Below are 21,863 nucleotides of genomic sequence, written 5' to 3'. Positions count from 1 at the left end.
TCACCCAGATTTAATTTAAAAATTAAACCAAACAAAATCAATTAATAATGGGTATGTATAGCTAAAGTACACCGATAGCTATACTTATTGCTAGGTGAACAGGGGCATTTGGTGGTGGTAAATGCTCCCACTAGCACGGGATCATCACCTCTAATATTTCATGTTCATCAGTGTTTATTTACTTTAATTACTACTGGTATAATATATTGCTATTATAAAACTAATTGTACTATCATAAAAGACATATTTACTACAAGTTTCAAGTTGAGAATGCTTATATAGCTAACAATAAGGACTCCTTCTTGATGAGACTCTCCAGCTAAAATGTTTATTTATAATAAAATTGATCCTCCGTGTTGTATAGTAAAGAACAATTGAGTTATATCTAGTTTACGTAAAGCTACGTGTGGTCGAGAGTGTCCTTAGCGCGATGGTGTGTACTTACGAAGATTTTCATACTTAAATGCCAACCTGAATACCGACGTAGCCGCAAGAAAGTTGCTAAGAAGGAAAACGCTCGTAAGTACGAACGTAACTGCTTCGTGAATCTGGCCCCTGTATCTTAACGACGCCATGATCCACGTGACTGAATAGAGTCCGGCTTGGATACTCAGAACTTCTACTATGACAGCTAAGCTGTGATATGTTTTAAATAATACCCATAACGTTGGTAGATTGAAATAATATGACTTTACAATAATTAATCCAACTAATAATAATAACTCATTGATTAATTTTCGTGTGGTTGAAATTATAAATCCTTAAATTGTATGAAGTGGAAGTTTATCAGTGAAGATTACTAATAAAATATACAGTCTGCTTAGAAAGAATAATTAAATATCAGAGATTAAATTTAGTCTAAATAAATACAAAGGAATTATTCACTGGTAAACTTTCCTATATATGAGGCTACATGAGTTCATAACACTGGCCACTCAATCTTTGCCAGAAATATAAATTTAGATGTAAGAAATTACAAGATATGAATGAATGATGTGTATAATGGTGTAGCAGGTTTACAGGAGAGAATAAAACAATAAATCAGTAGGGATAACTGGATATTATTAACGAGTTAGTAACTATGAATAGCTTGTGTGCAAGCAATTTAAATACAGTAATGTCGAAATTAGATCCTTGGTACATGAGTTGTGTGTTCAAAGAACTGTGATCCAGGCTAGCCTGTGAATCTGCCGTTGTCGTAAAGCTTCAGAAGCTGTGAAAATATCTAGCAGAAGCTGGTATAGTCCCTTAGGACGAGGTGAAAGTTCATTAGATAGACTGCTGGCTACACCTTGCTGGGCTCGTCAGTCTTCCGGATAGGCACGTCCCGTTGTGTAGGTTGGGGTGGCTCCACAGGCTGAGAAAACAAAGGGAACTTCAGCATAAAATGATATACGAGCTCTTATAGCTCCCAAACATCTCTCACTCTCACATATCTATACAAAAGATGTGGGAAAAACCTGCTGGGATTGATATAAGAGGAGACTACTAGGGACTTGTACTGAACTAAATTAAAAAATTACTGTCTGCAAATTAATTCATCTAAAATCTCTAGCTAGGGTTGTAAATCCTAGCTCCTCTTTTCCTAATAACAGATTGTAGGCTGTAAGGGACAGGTGGGGTGAATGAATTAGTTGATACACGTTCCAGTCCACATGTAGACAGGGATCTCACATCAGCTTGTATTTTATACAAGGATAAGATTTGATAAATTTAGTTATATGACTGAACACTGGCTCAGTTTAAATCAGGGATTTAAACATACATAGTCTAACCTAGCACCATAACCATTAACAGCCAATATGTACTTATACTATAAACAACAATTTAAATAGTAAAAGTATAATAAATGACTTTAAATGTATTCTAAGTACTAAAATTATATTCAATTCAATGAACTTATATGATAACTTATAAAATAACTAAGCAAGCAATTGTTAACTTAATTTATATATTCAAGTATATATGCAGACATATTTATATTCAATTTATATGATTATGTAGTCAGCTTGACTGAATCCTTTTCCTCACAATGGACACTCATGAGGCTTTATTTATGCATTGCGGCTGAATCTTTTCTGACACAAATGGACACTCATGAGATCTAGTGCTTGGATAAGGACCTACTGCTCTTCTACAATATTAATAAACTTACTGAAAAATGAGGCGTTGCCTCGTTTTTTAACCGACAGACAGATTTATAGGATATTAAAGTCACACAAGCATACAATTGGCCAATCATATACCAAAATAACCTTCAATATACTTCTCTGCCAGTCGGAGTGCCTGTCTGACAGGGTGCCAGACTGATTAACTTTCTCTTGTTGAGTTTAGGCACGATATTTTATATCACAGCTTTGCTGTATGATGATCTGGTAGCGTTGCTACGTGATTGACCCTGCAGTTGCAGAAGAATGATAGTTGATGAAGATTAGGAATGAAGGTGGTGGAAACCGTGTCACTATGAGCTTCACTATATACTCCTATTTTATATAAATGTTCTAGGATTTTCCTTGTAGATATTGTCCAGGTACTCCCCCAGTTCTAGAGAGTGTTCACTGGTGATAATAATATTAGATAAGGTGTCCTTGAACTGGTAATGTTCGCTAAGGATCCATCACACTTGTTCACAGTTGTCAACAACGCGTGGTGCTGTCGGGCTTCGAGGGCGCTTCTCCCCCAGATCCCCTCCCATGCCCTCAGAGCACGGAAGTCTTCTATAAGTATTGATTGATTATTTTTACAGTTTAGACTTGTGATTGAGATAAGATGTGATTATAATATAATTAGAAATGGGATATAAAGATTAAAAGTAGTACTTGATAGTACTACTGATTCTTATTAAGGATTCGATTTGTAATCTCTACCGGAAACGAATCAATGTTCCAATAGTTTTTCAATTAACCAATCCTTTTAGAAGCTTCTGGATCCATGAGAGATCATGCACTATGTCACGTAGGCATCTATAGGGCCCTATGGCGTACGGGATCATAGTGGCATTGTCATCTAGGATCAAGCTGTATAATGAATCTATTATGATTCGGATATGATTTTGATATGATTTGATACGATTTTGATATGATATAGATATAATATAGAAATTATACATTTCTTAGATGATTATTAGATATGGTGGGTAAAAATTTCCCACAAAAGACTTGAATGCCCATATTTTTATGACTGCAGGAGGGATGGTGTCGACAACGCATTTTTTTCATTCAAAGTCAAGATGAATTAAAAAACACAAAGGGTAAAGTTTAGATGGAATTGCGAAGAAATTATTCAATATCTATGTCTAAAAGTCATTGATTTCGAGAATCAATGACTGAATATATTTGGGAATAAGAGAATTGATATCCCTCATCTTTTACACTTGTCACTGCTCTCAGAGATGTTCCTCACCCTTCTCACAGTTCTCTCTCTCACTACTCACAAACTTCTCTCTCACTGCTCACATACTTCTCTCTCTCTCTCTAATTTGTCAAATAGTTCTCTCTCTCTCTCTCTCTCCTACTTGTCAAATAGTTCTCTCTTTCACTGCTCACACAGTTCTCTCTCTCACTGCTCACACAGTTCTCTTTCTCACTGCTCACACAGTTCTCTCTCTCACTGCTCACACAGTTCTCTCTCTCACTGCTCACACAGTTCTCTCCCTCACTGCTCACACAGTTTTCTCTATCTCACTGCTCACACGGTTCTCTCTCTCACTCCTCACACAGTTTTCTTTCTCACTGCTCACACAGTTCTCCTTCTCACTGCTCACACAGTTTTCTCTATCTCACTGCTCACACGGTTCTCTCTTTCACTGCTCATATGGTTCTCTCTCTCACTGCTCACACGGTTCTTTCTCTCACTGCTCACACAGTTCTCTTTCTCACTGCTCACACAGTTCTCTCTCTCACTGCTCACACAGTTCTCTCCCTCACTGCTCACACGGTTCTCTCTTTCACTGCTCATATGGTTCTCTCTCTCTCACTGCTCACACGGTTCTCTCTCTCACTGCTCACACGGTTCTCTCTCACTGCTCGCACGGTTTTCTCTCTCACTGCTCACACAGTTCTCTCTCACTGCTCACACAGTTCTCTCTCACTGCTCACACAGTTCTCTCTCACTGCTCACACGGTTCTCTCTCTCATTGCTCACACAGTTCGTTTCTCAGTACAGTTACTGTCTCTTACAGGTTATGAACACGATTAGAAAAACGGATCAGTCACTTAAATAAAGTATAAAGTTACAGAAAGCTGGTGGCCAGGAGCTGATGCATGACCCAGGAAGTACATTTAGCCGAGTAAGTACTCATACACACATACAGGTGTGGTCACCTGTGTGTGTCACACACACACACAGAGGGAGGTGGTCACGTTACGCCGCGCTCGCCAATGAGGCTTCATATTTCGGGACATCAGAGGGATACACGTGAAATTCGGTGTTCAGTGATAATACAAAATGCCACACACCAATTAAAAACTAGCATATTTATGGATTGTGTCCGATAGGGAATATTAGACAAGATCAGGGGTACGACAACAGTGCCAGGACAAGCACGTGGGCCACTGCATGGTCAGAGTGTACACAACTAGATGCGATAGTGAAGATCATACCAAATAGTGAATAGGATAGTGAAGAAGTGAATCTAAACGTGTGGCATTAGAACAATATCGGTGCTAAGAGGAACAAGAAGCAGAGTACTGGTGATAGATAGCGACAAGTTGGAGGGACCTACGCCTGGCAGCGGCGTGGATGGGGACAGCAGTCCTACACCCGACTGTCAACAGTACTTTTAACACCTGTTTGTGCTGTGGGATGTTTTGAATTGATGGTAAGGTAAGGCCTCTCACAAAGGCAGTCAGTCAAACAGTGTTCAGTGTTATTGCTTATTAATAGTTAGTCTTGGATATAAGTTAACAAACGGAAACGATCCTCAAAGGAAATATTCGGCTCATGTGGGAACTAGTTTGTGGCACCGAAGTGTGAAAAAAACACCTTACCCTACACCGAGACAACTCCCCACCCACTTCTCTCACCCCCACCCTCTCCCATCATAGCAACAACAGTACACACAGCCTCCCAACCATATGGTCCACACCCTCCCATAACCCTCCCACTCTAATCCGCCCCACACACCTTCACCATCCCCTCCCTCTCTTCCACCTCACCCCCCCCCCATGCACACTCACACACATCTCTCTCTCTCTCTCCCTCCCCCCAATGAAAAAAGCTGCCTATGATCCGACAATCCTAAGGCGCATAATAGAAGAGCAAATGTATAGCATAGCAGTAGCAGGAGCCACCCACATCTTCACAGACGGATCGGTGGACACAGAAAATGAGAGTGCTGGCGCTGCTCTTTGCACGACCAGCGTACAGGCATATTGGAGACTGGGAGGACTAGTATCATCAACCCAAACTGAGCTGTTTGCCATACAACAGGCATTCGCATATGTGATTGCACAAAACACTCAAAATGCAATCATACACACAGACTCAAAAGCTGCACTTCAAATACTAGGACAAAAACAGTATGGAAAGATAATGTGGAAATAATTACCACCATTTTGTATCTTGGAGCAGTCGCTAAAGGTAAAGGACTCAACATAACTTTAAACTGGATCCCATCCCATATTGGAATCCCATTAAATGAAAAAGCTGATGAAATTGCTAAATTGGCAACTCGTCATCCAGTGATACATAAAACAATTCAACCCAGCCTAGAGAACATAAAAAACATCATCACCAAAAAACTCTCACATTTCAACAAAGCCTACCTGCACCAGAGAATAGCTGAAGGTTCGCCATCTGCAACATGGTATCTTCAGGCAACCAAATTAGAAAGGTTAAATATCCCAAAAGGAATCCACAGGGAAATAGCAGTTAGGCTATATAGACTACGTCTAGGTTACAGATGCAACTGGGAGATTGGTGAACCCCGACAGAGAGAGTGCATCTTCTGCCAAACTGTCACAGAAAAGCCATTACTTCACTCTCTTCTGGAATGTGAAGCAACCAATGACCTTAGAAGAGCTTTAAGAGTTCCTGAATCATGTAGTGGCCACCCTGAAGCCATCAACACAGCCACTCTCCTGGTCAACAAAGGTGTCCAGCAGCTGGACACCCTTATAAAGACTGTGAAGCAGTATCCTCCTCCGCGATAACAGCTTGATGGTTAAATGCAACCTCAGAATACTGAGAAAAAAAAATTGTACCACTTACGGGCTATTCATGCCCGTGCCACCTCTTGGGTGGCTTAATCTTTATCAATCATCAATCAATCCCCCTCCCCTCTCTCCCCCCCCCTCTCTCTCTCTCTCCCACTTCTTCCTCTCTCCCCCTTTTCTCTCCTCGCCTCTCTCTTTCTCTCTCTCCCCCCTTCCTCACTCTCTCTCCCCCCTCTCTCTCTCTCCTCTCTCTCTCTCTCCCTCTCTCTATCTCTCTCTCTTTCTTTCACCCCCCCCCATTCTTTTTCTCTCCCTCCGTCTCTCTCTCTCTCTCTCTCTCTCTCTCTCTCTCTCTCTCTCTCTCTCTCTCTCTCTCTCTCTCTCTCTCTCTCTCTCTCTCTATCTCTCTCTCTCTCTCTCTCTCTCTCTCTCTCTCTCCTCTCTCTCTCTCTCCCTCTCTCTATCTCTCTCTCTTTCTTTCACCCCCCCCATTCTTTTTCTCTCCCTCCGTCTCTCTCTCTCTCTCTCTCTCTCTCTCTCTCTCTCTCTCTCTCTCTCTCTCTCTCTCTCTCTCTCTCTCTCTCTCTCTCTCTCTCTCTCTCTCTCCCCTCTCTCTCTCTCTCTCTCTCCCCTCTCTCTCTCTCTCTCTCTCTCTCTCTCTCTCTCTCTCTCCCCTCTCTCTCTCTCTCTCTCTCTCTCTCTCTCTCTCTCTCTCTCTCTCTCTCTCTCTCTCTCTCTCATAGGGTAAACATGGAAGGGGCACGAACTCGGGGTGACAAACGCAGGATGACAATCACGGCTGGAACAAACTCAGAGGATGGAATGGAACAGGAAGCCTGGATGAAGGGAGTATTCCAGCAAATGTGGGATGAATTCAGTGAAGGACTGAGGGTAATGAGGGAGACAGTAGCCTACCTGCAGGATGAACTAAGGGCAGCAAAGGAGGAGATAAGATGCCTGAAGGAGACTTCTTCTCCACAATACCAGACACAAGCCGTACCTCAGGGAGATGGGAATGCTACTGTGGAGGGGACCTCCACAACACAGCTCTCATTTGCTGAAATGCTTAAAAAGAGTCCTGAAGCTAGGTCTGCAGTTAGGGAAGTTGCCATGGAAGTGGCTCCTCTCAGGAAGCAGCTAGATGTACTAGCTGGCTGATAGAGATAAAAAGAGCAGTAGTAGTAGCAGGCATTAAAGAGCAAACAGGGACTAGCCCAAAGGAGCGGAGAGACAAGGACAAAAACATAGTTACCGAGATCCTTAAAGAGGTAAGGATGGAGGGAAATGAACAAAATGTTGAAAAGGTTTTCAGGCTTGGAAAGTACAACAAGGACAGAGACCGGATGATAAAAGTGGTCTTCATGAGCGAAATCATGAAAGAGGAACTGTTAACAAGGAAGAGCGGTCTAGCAAATGTACAGAAGTTCAAAAAAATATTCCTGAAGAGGGATATAACAAGGTAAGAGAGAAAGCAGGCAGCAGACGCGAGGAAGGATCACAGGGAGAAAGGAATCAGAGAACCACAACCCCAAACCCTTCATTCTCAGAGGGGAGTGGGGAATCCTCCTCAAACAGTGCAATAGCCACAGGGAGTGGGGCACCACACCCACATTCTACCCAACAGATACCCTACCTGCCCCGTCCCCTGTCAGCCCCCACTAAGTACCCACCTAAGGCACTCTACCCCCACCCACCCCCCTCCTCCCACTCCCCCCTCGCCCCAGGACCTCCCTTCTCCCCCATCCCCCAAGCCCTCCCTTCTCCTCATGCCCTCCCATCTCTCCCACCCCCAAGCCCTCCGTTTTCCCCCGCCCCCCTAATCCCACCCCATCTAAGCCTTCCTCTCTCCAGCACTCCCCTAAACCCTTCCCTCTTCCTCACCCACCTCAGCCTTCCCATCCCCCCCACGCCTCCCCCCTTTTCTGCCCCCCCTTCTCCCCCATCCCCCCAAGCCTCCCCTCCCCCCATGCTCCTCCATTTCTCGCCCTCTCACCCCCCAACCCTCTCAACCCCCCTCTACCCTCCCCCCTCTCACCCACTCCCCTTACCCCCCCTTCCCCCCTCTCACCCACTCCCCTTACCCCCCCTCCCCCCACCCCTCCCAAGCCCTTCCTCCTCCACCAGTCTCCCCATACCAGATCCTCCCAGCTCCTGCTCACCCCAGATCCCACAGGTCCCCCCCCCCCCCCCCAGAGGAGAAGCAGAAGAGAGTCAGTTTCAGGGTAATGTACTCGAAAATTATGGGATCACAAGCAAGACAAGTGAACTAAGGGAAAGGGCACAAGAAGTTAACCCAGATGTAATCGGACTCACTGAAGCAAAACTCTCTGGAATCATAACGAATGCCGTGTTTCCCCAGGAGTACACAGTAATAAGGAAAAAGAGGGAAGGTAGGGGAGGAGGTGGAGTGGCCCTACACATGAGAAAGGAATGGAGTTTTCAGGAGATGGCAATACCGGGCTGTGTGGGTTTCAGAGACTACATAGCAGGCACCATGACAATGGGAGGACCGAAAATAGTAGTAGCAGTGTTATATAACCCTTCACCAAATGACAGAAGACCCAATCAAGAGTATGAAAGCAACAACATGGCAGTTAACACTATAACTGAGAGGGCAGCCTCTGCTGCCTGTAGAAATAGATCCCACCTGCTCATCATGAGGGACTTCAATCACGGTAAGATTAACTGGGAGAACAAGGAACAGCATGGAGGCGAGGATACGTGGAGAGCCAAACTATTGGAGGTGGTGACTAGAATCTTTTTAACCCAGCATGTCAGAGAACCCACAAAGATGAGAGGAAATGATGAACAAGCGAGACTCGACCTATGTGGGACATTTGGGGCTTGAATCTGATTATTTAAATATTAATGTAGTAAATTAAATTACGAAGGACCACCCGCTTTTATAGTAAAGAGGGAAACTGAGAATTTCTGATCATTAGATAATTCCTAGATGAACCAGTAACTATGGATAAAATACTAGAGAATATGATCATAGAAATAATTAATGGGCTGTATAATTAAATGAATCAAACCCTCAAACACCTACATTGGGGGGTTATTACTGGAAGTCAGTACGTCCAGGAACTAGTGTGGTTCGTTCACTAATCCAAATTATAATAAGCTAATCCTATGAATTATAGTGAAACTAATGTCATTACCATAAATGGGAACATAGATTATAGTATAATAATGATAGTCACAATAAACACATGTTAATCCTGAGGAATTCTGCATGTAAGTAATTCAGAAAGTTCATGAATGAATACAAAGAATCTTAGCTTAAAGACGATTCCTTTATGTAAGCCACGACGCTTCCTCTAATTCCCTGAGCTCGGCTGGCTGACGAATGGGATGGATTAACATGGGAGAAGGCGGCAGGGAGAATTCTTCTCACGTGCTGCAAGACAAATATTTACAGTAGCAACTAATTAAACTACTGAATCTCTATATTCAAGAATTTAAGAGTTACAGGTGATAATAAGTAATCACCTGTGGTTTGGTGTTATCATGCTTCGTCACGGTCAATCACCCAGCTACTACACTACACTTTACCAGATGCATCAAATAAAGATAAGATACTTAGCTAATATGGGCACTGTATAAGTTTTAAGATTGCCGAAATTCGCGTCCCCAGGCTCTGGCTTCAGCCTATCCTGGATAATGGCGCACTTCCCTGACCGGTCACGTGTAGTCAGGAACCAGATTAAAAAGGTTCCTTATGTTACACCAGCACCAGTTGAAGATATTATCTGCGAGGCTGTTCACGCCTCACAGTGGCGACTTTCATCTGAGGATGGATAACGTCTACCCTGATGGCTGGGCAATGGTGTCTCCTCGTGAGCACAATACGGGTAGGTCTGCCTCAGAGCTTCCCTCCACGTGTACTGGCTTGGTCCTCCTCACCCACGCCGCGTCCCGCGTTCATTAAACAAGTTATTGTCACGAACATTAATATTTCTCGCATTTATGCTTGAAATGTTGGAGACTGGACGGGTTTATTATTTAGAAGAGGGAAATATTATTATTTGCCAGTTTAGTGATAGTAAACGTATAAGGGAGAGGAATTAATGTCTCCCCATGGCATTCACTCGTGACGTTAACTTTTATTACTCGATAATCGCTATGACTCTAACGCTCTATTCGGCTCTTAGTTGGAAGTCAATTTATCTGTAATTAATTATCATACAGAATGCCTTGGTTATAGAGAATCGAATTTAATTCTCAGATACATTGGGTATAATGTGTTTATTGTAATAAAATCTGACGCAATACTGGCGTCGGATGACGTGAGAATTCTAGCCTACTGCACAGATGAAATTATTAGTACATGAGAATTCTACGTGGTGTTAATTTTACTTACTACAATAATTAGTAGAGTTAGTAATAATTAATGAGAATACAACAGTGTTGGAAATTTCCAACATAACTCCGGGGCGAGGATTCTAGGGTCGTAGTGTACTGTGGAGTACTGACCTATCCCGAAGTGACGTTAAGATTAGTACATTCGTATGTTAATATGTTAGTATGTTAGTACACACATAACGAACGTCCCGGATTTAACAAGGACTTACCAGAACTTGAGTCTTGCTATTTACATGTCAAATGAAACATGTTGCTTATAGCCTACACAATATTTATAGATTTTAACTCACACAATTTAAAATAACAGAATCTACTGTGATGGGATATCCTGGGTCATAGTGACGTGTAATGTTTTGTTACGTGATATCATATCGCAGCATCATCATAGTTATCTAAGTGGGATGTGAAGGAAATTACTATTGTTCAGAGTTGTAATAGGCTTGCAAATTCCGCCTACATTGTTGAGCAGCAGCTCTAGTGGGGCGGTTGCTTGGAGGATCAGAATTATTACCCTCGGAAATTATTGGAGAAACTGGATCTGGCTGATATTCTTGCTCAGTCAGTTCAAGGGGAACCAGCTTCTCTAAAGTTTTTAGAGTAGTGTTGCCTCGGCATAAAACTTTAACTACTCTTAGGACACCTTGATGATCTGGATGAATGGTAACAATTTTACCTATAGGCCACTCTGACCTTGGTCCATCACTGTCGACTAGTACTAGGTCTCCTGGTTTTAATTGCACCTTATTGTAAGGACTCGAAGCTCCGTAGTGGTACTCTCGTAGAGCTGTGAGGTACTCTCGAGTCCACACCTCATTCCACCTGTTAATAACTCTAGAAAGATGCTGGTAGCTTTCCACCAAGTCTCCTCTGGTCACATGTGATGGGTCTACAGGGTCCTCTTCGGCTAAAGGGATGAGAGGGCGCAGTAGACCTCCATGGATCAAGTGTGAGGGGCTCAGGGGTTCTCTCTGGGTGAAATCATCAGACAGGTAGGTTATTGGGCGGTTATTGACTTGCGCCTCGATTTCCACAACAATAGTTTGGAGTTCTGAGTAACTGACCTTTTGTCGGTGTAAAGTTTTCCTTAGACACTTCTTGACTGTGCCTACCATTCGCTCATAGAACCCACCTTGCCAAGGGGCTCTCGGTGCTATGAATTTCCAGTGACATTGTCGTCTCTGTAGGACTGACTGTACTTCTGGGTGGTTCCAGACTTCTCGCAAACAACTTTCTCCTGCCACAAAATTAGAACCGTTGTCCGATATCATTAATTTAGGACACGATCGGCGGGCAGCAAATCTGCGGAAAGCTTGAATGAAAGCTTCAGCACTCATGTCTGGAGTGACCTCTAAGTGTACGCCTCTGGTTGTAGCACACGTAAAGAGACAAATGTACGCCTTCACTGGTATATTATCTGGGTTACCAGTGAGGAGTAAGGCTCCTGTATAATCAACACCAGTGGTTTCGAAAGGACGAAGATGAACCACTCGCTCTTCTGGGAGTGGTGGAGGTCCTGGGTAAGGACATACTCTAGCGTCGTATCTCTTACAGATTACACAAGATTTAATAATTGTCTTAACAGTCTGACGACCTTGAGGAAGCCAGTACTTTTGTCTAAGGTCGGTGAGAGTATCTAAAACTCCACCATGTAAGGTACCATATTGATGGTGGTGTAAGACAAGAAGTTTAGTGATGATGTGGTGACGAGGTAGAAGAATTGGATTCTTTGTGTCCAAGTCAATTTTTGCATGTAGCAAACGTCCTCCACATCGTAGTATGTCATGAGTGTTGGCATCGTACCAGATGCCTAGAGACTTAGTTAATTTATCTGGAAGATTCTCATATTCACTTCCATATGTCTCTTGTTGTGCACGTTTGATCCAGTAGAGGATAGGATTGGGAAACTTATGTCGAATTCCTACCTTAGCAAGGAAATCAAACACGTGTGCAGTCACTCGTAACAATTTGCTTAAGTTAGAATAATGGTGAGGATCAATGGCTAATGTTCGTTGAGGTTCTGGTTCTTTCATGGGAGTGGTGATATATGTCACTATGACTTGTGGCTTTTGTTTGGGCCACTGACCACCAACAAGCCATGAAGGTCCATTGAACCACAGCGAAGACTTGGCAAGTTGTTTTAATGTTAACCCTCGAGATAAATAATCTGCAGGATTGTCCTTAGTAGGAACATGTCGAAATTTATATCCAGCAGATAAATCATGAATCTCCCTGACGCGATTACTGACGTAACGAGTTTTGTTGTTATTGTTTCTTACCCATTGTAAGACTGCCTCGTTGTCTGACCACACTACAATCTCACCAAAGTGGATATTATTGAGTGTTTTTGCCAGGCAATGAGCCAATCTTACTCCCACTAGCAATGCAGTCAACTCCATCTGAGGTAAAGATCTCTTCTTAATGGGAGCAACTCTTGCTTTAGATGTGAGTAAAATTGATTGTGCACTGTTAACTAAATAGGCTACTGCGCCATATGCTTTGCCAGAAGCATCGCATAAAACGTGCAAATTGGTGGGTAAGTTTGGTCCAGAAGCATTACGAGGAAATTTCAAAACGCCTAACTGATTAAAATCCGTTGAGAGTATTTGCCATTTGGCTTGTAACTCACTTGGTAATGGATCATCCCATCCCATATGTTTCTGCCAGCACTCCTGCATTAGGAGTTTGCCCCTTATTAATATAGGACTAAGTAGGCCTAAAGGGTCAAATGGTTGACTGACAAATGAGAGCAGTGTTCTCATGGTAAGGGTTGAATTATCAGTTTGCACTGACTTGACATTCATCTCGTCAGTGCTGGTGTTCCATTCCACGCCTAGAACCTTTAATTGACTGGGTACCTGATAATCTGGAAATTCTTTCTCGATTACCTGGTTAAGCAGTTTATTATTTGAGGCCCATGATTGTAGTGGCATATTGGCTCCTAACAGTTCACGGTTAGCCTCATGGTAGATTTCTACCAGATCAGCTTGATCATTAGTTGTCCCCTGGAAATTGTCGACATACAAGTTGTCGCTAATGTCTGCCTTATAAGGGCTGTTTGATTTCCTCAAATGCGTGTCTAATGTTGCTTGCAAAAGAAACGGTGAGGACGTAGCTCCAAATAATACTGAGGCAAAACGATAGGTGATTACTTCACTGTTAGGATCCAGTGGATCCTTAAACCAGAGGAATTTTGTGTAGTCACGCTCTTCCTTCTGTAACCCTACTCGGAGAAAGGCTTCGCTGATATCAGCTGTATAGGCAAAAATGCCATGCCTGTGCGAAATCGTAACAACACATCATGTAGCCTTTGTGTTAGGCTAGGTCCCGTTTGGAGACATTCATTTAAAGACACACTGCTTGGCTTTACTTTAGCACTGCAGTTAAAGACAATACGAATAGGTGTTGTCAATGAGTCTTTCACCACAGCGTGGTGAGGTAAATAATGACCTGTTTTTCGGTCATCGTGTTCGACAACTTCAATGAACTTATTGTTAAGTTGTTGTTGGATAAGTTGATGATACATGTTCAGTTTGTCTGGCTGCTTCTGTAGTCGTGTTAATTGAGACTGCAATTGTGAGGCTGCCATAAAATAATTCACTGGAAGTTGTGGATGATCCAACTTCCATGGGAGTCTTACCCAGTATTGTTTATTTGAGTAGACAACTGTATCCAGATATTGCTGGTAAGTCCACATATCATCAGGACTTGGTTGCTCAGGGATGATGCCTAAGGTGTCTAAATCCCTCAAACGATGTATTGGTGGGTCAGACTCAATATCCTCAGATATTTCCCTGAAGCGTAGTGGTGACTGTTCTAAGCCTAGTCACGCCACAATTACATTATTGGATTGTTGGTTTGTGGACGCTGGACCTTGTCTGAAAAGCACTGGTCCTGTGAGCAATTTGCCTCCTGCGGACGACAACAAATTCATACCATGTTGCCTAGTGCATCCAGTTATAAACTTATAATAATGATCCGCGCCTATAAGTATTCCAATATCTGTGAGGCAGTCAGAATTTATTTTATAATCTGCTAGCCTCATGCGGTTTCGTTTAAGGTGTCTCGCAGTGCGAGCTAATCCTGTGACCTGTAGGTCTGTAGGAATCTTATCCACTACTACCGCTTGGATTGGACTAGTAGAAGATCCTAGTCTTACTAATACTTTAACTACCTTGTAGTCACGAGGTCCACTATTTGACAAGAAACCAGAAATATTTAACCTCACACTTTTGGCAGGTTTTAAATTTAACTCATCTACCAACTGTTGTGTAATGAAGGTTTTCTGTGAACCTTGGTCAAAAAGACCTCTAGTGTTAATTCTAGATCTTCGGTTTATTAGTTTAAGTTGAGCTGTAGGCAGAGTAGTATTATTGCCTGACTCAGTAGCAAGTACATTTACTTCGTGATGCACTTTGCAATATTGCACTGCAGTAGAATTCTCTCCAGTGGTCATGGTTGGTGTAGAAGATTTTCTACATAAGGCGTAGTGGTGTACACCTTGGTTACAGCGGTTGCAGGAACGTAGCTGCACTGCACATTTCTTGGGATCATGAGAGCCCATGCACTTGGTGCACTTGTGCAACTCTTGTAACCTTTTAACCCTAACATTATAAGTAGGATAAACAGAGCATTGATAAGTGGTGTGTCCCTGATTGCAGAACAGACACTTTCTCTGATTAATAGACTTAGTCTCTTTAATAAATAAGTCATTGGTTATCTCTGAAGGAGACACCGAATATGTACCTACGTTTCCACTTCTTTTCCCAGTGGATGGAGCAGGTTTGGATTTATATTTATTAGACTTACTCTGAGTCTGTTTAGGTTTGACTGAAATATCAGTACTAGTTGGTTTAGACTCAGGTTTAATTTTATCATGAGTCTTTAACCTGTAAACCGTGATCCTCAATTCCTCGAAAATTTGGTCAAGAGTGAGAAACTCGGTATTATAATGTGAGCAGAGCTCTGTCAAGACATTTCGAGGTAGTTTCCTCTGTAATAGTAGCTTGATAGACCATTCTGAAGCAGGTATATTAACTTTAGTACCTAAGGCCTTTACTAGAGACTCTACTTCTAGTCTGAAGCTTTGAAGTGACTCTGGTCTACTATTTGGTGCATTCAGATCTAGCAATTGATAATAGAGGGTAGCTATACTTAACTCTTTGTTGCAATAGTTCAACTTCAGGAGTTTTATAGCTTCCTCATAATTACTCTCATTAAGAGTAAGGTTATGTATGACCTTTTTAGCCTCTCCTGTGAGAAGACTAAGTAGGTATGAAAATTTAGAAACCTTGTCTAGAGACGGTTTCTTATGGATGTGAACTTCAAAGGAAGTCCAAAAATTGTCCCAATTTTCTGTATCTAATCCTGAAAATGTAGGCAAGTCTAGAGTAGGTAAACGAACCTCTGGTAGTTGATTATTGAAGTGAGACCCAGTGTTACTGGTATTGGATCCAGATTGTTTTGCTAATTGAGATAATTATATCCTGAGTCTCATCTTCATATTGGGAGATGTCGTCTACAATTTGACTTGCTTCATCAGGATCAGTTTCTACAGTATTTAGTAGATCAAGGTAAGATTTACCTGCAGATCTGACTTGATCAAATTTCAGTTCAGCTACTCTAACTGATGTCTCTAAGTGATAAGAGTCAATGGGAGTATCTTTAGTTAAGCCCTCAGCCTTATTAATTAATCTGGTCAAATGACCTTTAAGGCTAATGTAGGTTCTCCTCAATTGCTCAGGAGTAGCCATGTTGGGCTTAGGTTCAAACTTCACAGTGTCAATATATGTATTACTAATGAAGCTTGGGTACTTGTTCATTAGTGGACAAGTAACATTAAATGTAGCCTAATTTAAGGTGACTACTTTATGTTTTTCCTCACTTGAGGTTGAATGTACCTACCTACCTAACAACAAATAGCTAGATATTTTGTGCACTGTCTGAACTTCACCATTAGTTCTCGTCCAGTTAGCTCATCTATATCACCATCAGAGTTAATGGAGATTATCCAGCAATACACAAAATAGATACACAAAAATAATGCATACAAGAGAAATATTATGGAGACACTCTAATCAGAGTTATCTCAAAATTTAATCCCACCCTGTATAGGGTCAGCACAAATAATATAATACATACAACACTGACTAACTTAGGTCTAGTCGTAATAATTCCTAACTAAGAACTATAAAATTATTTAATCTGGGCTTGTACCAAATTCAGCACAATCTCAGCCTAAATTCTACCTACTAACATGGGTAAAGATTATTGTGGTGCAGTAAGGTGAGTATAGTTGTGCTGTATTTTTGTTTTTTTTGTTTTATAAGAGTGCTCTTGCACACACAGGTGAAACAATTATGTACAGTTAAGTTTGGCTTGCTAGCCACAGCCGTTTGTGATGGTTGATGGTGTTAATTAACTTGTCAACCACATGCAACCTAGATTCCCCTGACAAGTGTACACTATCTCTGGTCAGGTTCTGTCTGTAAGGTCTGGCTGTAAATTGGATATATGTGGCATCCAATCTCACTCGTTTTTTCAGCCTGAAATTTATGTACTTAGTTGCTCTCAGGTAGTATTCTGGGGTTACTCCCCAACGATTATCTTGACTTGGTTGGCGAGGTTCCACTAATGTGAATACTACCGATTCACTGATAAGCTTGAAAGAAGAAATTATGGCTTTGAGGTGTTTGATCACCTCGGCTGGATGACAAGTGGGGTGGATGTCATTACCACCTAAGTATATAATGGTTAGATGGTGAGGCTACTCTAACGCAGGTGTTAGGGTGGGGGTTATTATAAATGTTATGAGCTGTTGCTCCTGGTGACCTAAAGATTCTCACCTCTGTGTGAGGTATAGGTCTAAGTATTGTGGGTAATTGGCTATGACCCACTAAAGCTACCTTATACATGAGGTGAAAGTAGCAATATGTTAGTGTGATCTAGGCTAACTGATGTGTTACACTGTTAGTTGACTCAATTAATTAAATAGTTAGTCTAGCTTCTATCACACAAGGATTAGTTATTAATGATTAATATTTTAATTATAAATTTAATGCCTATCCGGTTCGAAGGACCATAATGTGGGACATTTGGGGCTTGAATCTGATTATTTAAATATTAATGTAGTAAATTAAATTACGAAGGACCACCCGCTTTTATAGTAAAGAGGAAAACTAAGAATTTCTGATCATTAGATAATTCCTAGATGAACCAGTAACTATGGATAAAATACTAGAGAATATGATCATAGAAATAATTAATGGGCTGTATAATTAAATGAATCAAACCCTCAAACACCTACATTGGGGGGTTATTACTGGAAGTCAGTACATCCAGGAACTAGTGTGGTTCGTTCACTAATCCAAATTATAATAAGCTAATCCTATGAATTATAGTGAAACTAATGTCATTACCATAAATGGGAACATAGATTATATGTATAATAATGATAGTCACAATAAACACATGTTAATCCTGAGGAATTCTGCATGTAAGTAATTCAGAAAGTTCATGAATGAATACAAAGAATCTTAGCTTAAAGACGATTCCTTTATGTAAGCCACGACGCTTCCTCTAATTCCCTGGGCTCGGCTGGCTGACGAATGGGATGGATTAACATGGGAGAAGGCGGCAGGGAGAATTCTTCTCACGTGCTGCAAGACAAATATTTACAGTAGCAACTAATTAAACTACTGAATCTCTATATTCAAGAATTTAAGAGTTACAGGTGATAATAAGTAATCACCTGTGGTTTGGTGTTATCATGCGTCGTCACGGTCAATCACCCAGCTACTATACTACACTTTACCAGATGCATCGAATAAAGATAAGATACTTAGCTAATATGGGCACTGTATAAGTTTTAAGATTGCCGAAATTCGCGTCCCCAGGCTCTGGCTTCAGCCTATCCTGGATAATGGCGCGCTTCCCTGGCCAGTCACGTGTAGTCAGGAACCAGATTAAAAAGGTTCCTTATGTTACACCAGCACCAGTTGAAGATATTATCTGCGAGGTTGTTCACGCCTCACAGTGGCGACTTTCATCTGAGGATGGATAACGTCTACCCTGATGGCTGGGCAATGGCGTCTCCTCGTGAGCACAATACGGGTAGGTCTGCCTCAGAGCTTCCCTCCACGTGTACTGGCTTGGTCCTCCTCACCCACGCCGCATCCCGCGTTCATTAAACAAGTTATTGTCACGAACATTAATATTTCTCGCATTTATGCTTGAAATGTTGGAGACTGGACGGGTTTATTATTTAGAAGAGGGAAATATTATTATTTGCCAGTTTAGTGATAGTAAACGTATAAGGGAGAGGAATTAATGTCTCCCCATGGCATTCACTCGAGACGTTAACTTTTATTACTCGATAATCGCTATGACTCTAACGCTCTATTCGGCTCTTAGTTGGAAGTCAATTTATCTGTAATTAATTATCATACAGAATGCCTTGGTTATAGAGAATCGAATTTAATTCTCAGATACATTGGATATAATGTGTTTATTGTAATAAAATCTGACGCAATACTGGCGTCGGATGACGTGAGAATTCTAGCCTACTGCACAGATGAAATTATTAGTACATGAGAATTCTACGTGGTGTTAATTTTACTTACTACAATAATTAGTAGAGTTAGTAATAATTAATGAGAATACAACAGTGTTGGATTCGGTGTTGGAAATTTCCAACAACCTAGTCTTCACTCTGAACGACCCCGACATAAGAGAAATCGGTTTTGACGCCCCAGTAGGAATGAGCGACCACAGTGTACTGGTGTTTGAGTACTTGATTGAAGAAGGGTTATTGAACTCGAGGAGGGAGACCGAAAACAAAAGGTTAGCATACCGAAAGGGAAACTATGAGGGGATAAGAAAATTCCTAACAGATATAGCATGGGAAACTGAGCTCAGGGGAAAGACGGCCCAAGACATGATGGACTACATCATGCAAAAGTGCAAGGACGCAGCAAACAAGTTTGTCCCAGTCCAAAAGGAAAACAGTGAAATGAAGATGAGAAACCCATGGTTTAATCAGAGATGTTGGCTAGCTAAGCTGCAAAGTAAAAGGGCATGGAGAAACTATTGGAGTAACAGGACACTTGAGAGCAGAGAAAAATATCAGAATGCCAGGAATGAATATGTCATGATGAGAAGAGAGGCAGAAAGACAATACGAAAACGACATTGCAAGCAAGGCAAAGACTCAGCCTAAATTGTTGCATAGCCACATCAGGAGAAAAACAACAGTAAAGGAACAGGTTATGAAATTAAGAATAGGGGAAGAAGGATTAACTACAAACAACAAGGAAGTGTGTGAGGAACTGAATAAGAAATTACAGAAGGTCTTCACCTTAGAGCAAGGAAAAATCCCAGAGATAAGAGAGGCAATAGCTAACCAGGAACCACTGGAAGAGTTTGAGATTACTAGCAGGGAAGTAAGAAAGTGTTACCTAGAGTTGGATGTGACAAAGGCTATAGTCACAGATGGAATCTCCCCTTGGATACTAAAGGAAGGAGCAAAAGAACTGTGCCTGCCACTCCCCATGGTGTACAACAAATCACTGGCAACAGGGGAACTGCCAGAAATTTAGAAAGCAGCTAACGTAGTCCCGATATACAAGAAAGGGGATAGACAGGAGGCACTGAATTACAGGCTAGTGTCCCTAACCTGCATTCCATGTAAGCTGATGGAGAAGATTGTGCGAAGAAAGCTAATGGAACATCTGGAGCGAAAGAACTTTGTAACACAGCATCAACATGGGTTCAGGGATGGCAGGTCCTGCCTCACAGGGTTTCTTGAATTCTACGACCAGGCAACAAAAATCAGTCAAGAAAGAGAAGGGTGGGCAGACTGCATATTTTTGGATTGTCAGGAAGCCTTTGATACAGTACCACACAAGAGGCTAGTGAAAAAGCTGGAGATGCAGGCCGGTGTGAAAGGGAAGGTACTCCATTGGATAAAGGAGTACCTAAGCAACAGGAGACAACGAGTCAGTGTAAGGGGTGAGGTCTCAGATTGGCGAGACGTTACAAGTGGAGTCCCGCAGGGGTCAGTCCTTGGACCTATACTGTTTCTGATATATGTAAATGACCTCCCATAGGGTATAGAATCGTTTCTCTCAATGTTTGCTGATGATGCTGTTTGCTGATGAGTGAATGGTCCAACAAATGGTTGTTGAAGTTCAACCCGAGTAAATGCAAAGTAATGTAACTAGGCAGTGGAAACAGGAGGCCAGACACAGGATACAGAATAGGAGATGAAGTACTTAATGAAACGGACAGAGAGAAAGATCTAGGAGTTGATATCACACCAAACCTGTCTCCTGAAGCCCACATAAAAAGAATAACGTCTGCGGCATATGCGCAACCTGTCCTCTTAAAAAGAACGTCAACATTTGCCGTTTGACTCTACGGCTGTTTTTGGACGTTATTTTGTGTAAAACTACGTCTATTTTCGCTTCCATGGACTATCTCTTGTTATACAATGAAATACCACACTCTTATTATTCTATAACTCACTGACTATGCTCTGATATTTGTTCTTCAAGTAAAAATATATATATTTTTGCCTTAATTAGGCCATAATCCAGAAAATTCCAGCCTATCGATCTTTATATTTAGGAAAACATCTAATAAATTTGGAAATGAATTTTTCGTTCGCCGACAGTTGCCTGTTACTATTTAACCCTCCATGCTTTAATGTCGCTGGTCATTGTGACTTTCCCAGGATTTATATATGTTTTGTAGTAGCATTTAGTCAGACTACAGTAATTTAACTAATGGGAAACCTCTATAGTTGTCGTAAATTAATAATAATCATTTATCAAATAATAAATTAGCAAACATAGGCAACATTTTATGTTACGACTTTTCGGGTAGGCCGTTCTGTTTGTTTACAACCCCAATGGTTCAAAATACACAATACTTTTAATATATAAGTGACTAAGTATGCTCTAATATATGGTCCTCAATGAAAATTATCGTTTTTTTTTGTTAATTTGTCCATAATGAATAAGATTCCTTACTGTTGATCTTTATATTAAGAAAAACATCTAAACAAATTGGTATTGTGTTTTCGTTCAGATAAAGTTTCCAGATACTATTTCCTAGTTATCAATTAATGTAGGTGGTTATTTTAATTCGCGGCTACCAGGGGCTTTCTCCCATTATACAATATAAATGTACTCACTAACTATTCTCTGGTATCTGTTCTTCAAGTAAAATTACCTATTTTTTTGTTTAATTAGTCCATAATTCATAAAATTCCTTCAGGTCGATCTTTATATTTAGAAAAACATCTAATCAATTTGGAATTTAATTTTTCGTTCACCTACAGTTACCA

General features: G+C 41.4%; 1 protein-coding gene across 1 annotated transcript in view; it reads right to left on the bottom strand.

Moving 5' to 3' along the window:
* Window positions 1-1,041: 1,041 nt before the first annotated feature.
* LOC138357585 (alpha-crystallin A chain-like) overlaps window positions 1,042-21,863 on the bottom strand; it is a 78,173-nt gene continuing 57,351 nt past the window's right edge. Inside the window, exon 6 of the mRNA XM_069314544.1 lies at window positions 1,042-1,357. Coding sequence (XP_069170645.1) covers window positions 1,286-1,357 — 72 coding nt within the window. The 3' untranslated portion in view covers window positions 1,042-1,285. The remainder of the gene's footprint in view (window positions 1,358-21,863) is intronic.

This window comes from Procambarus clarkii, chromosome 79 (genome assembly GCF_040958095.1).
Source record: "Procambarus clarkii isolate CNS0578487 chromosome 79, FALCON_Pclarkii_2.0, whole genome shotgun sequence".
NCBI lineage: Eukaryota > Metazoa > Arthropoda > Malacostraca > Decapoda > Cambaridae > Procambarus > Procambarus clarkii.
Note: the sequence above shows the minus strand (reverse complement) of the source record. Positions and strands in the feature narration are given on the sequence as shown.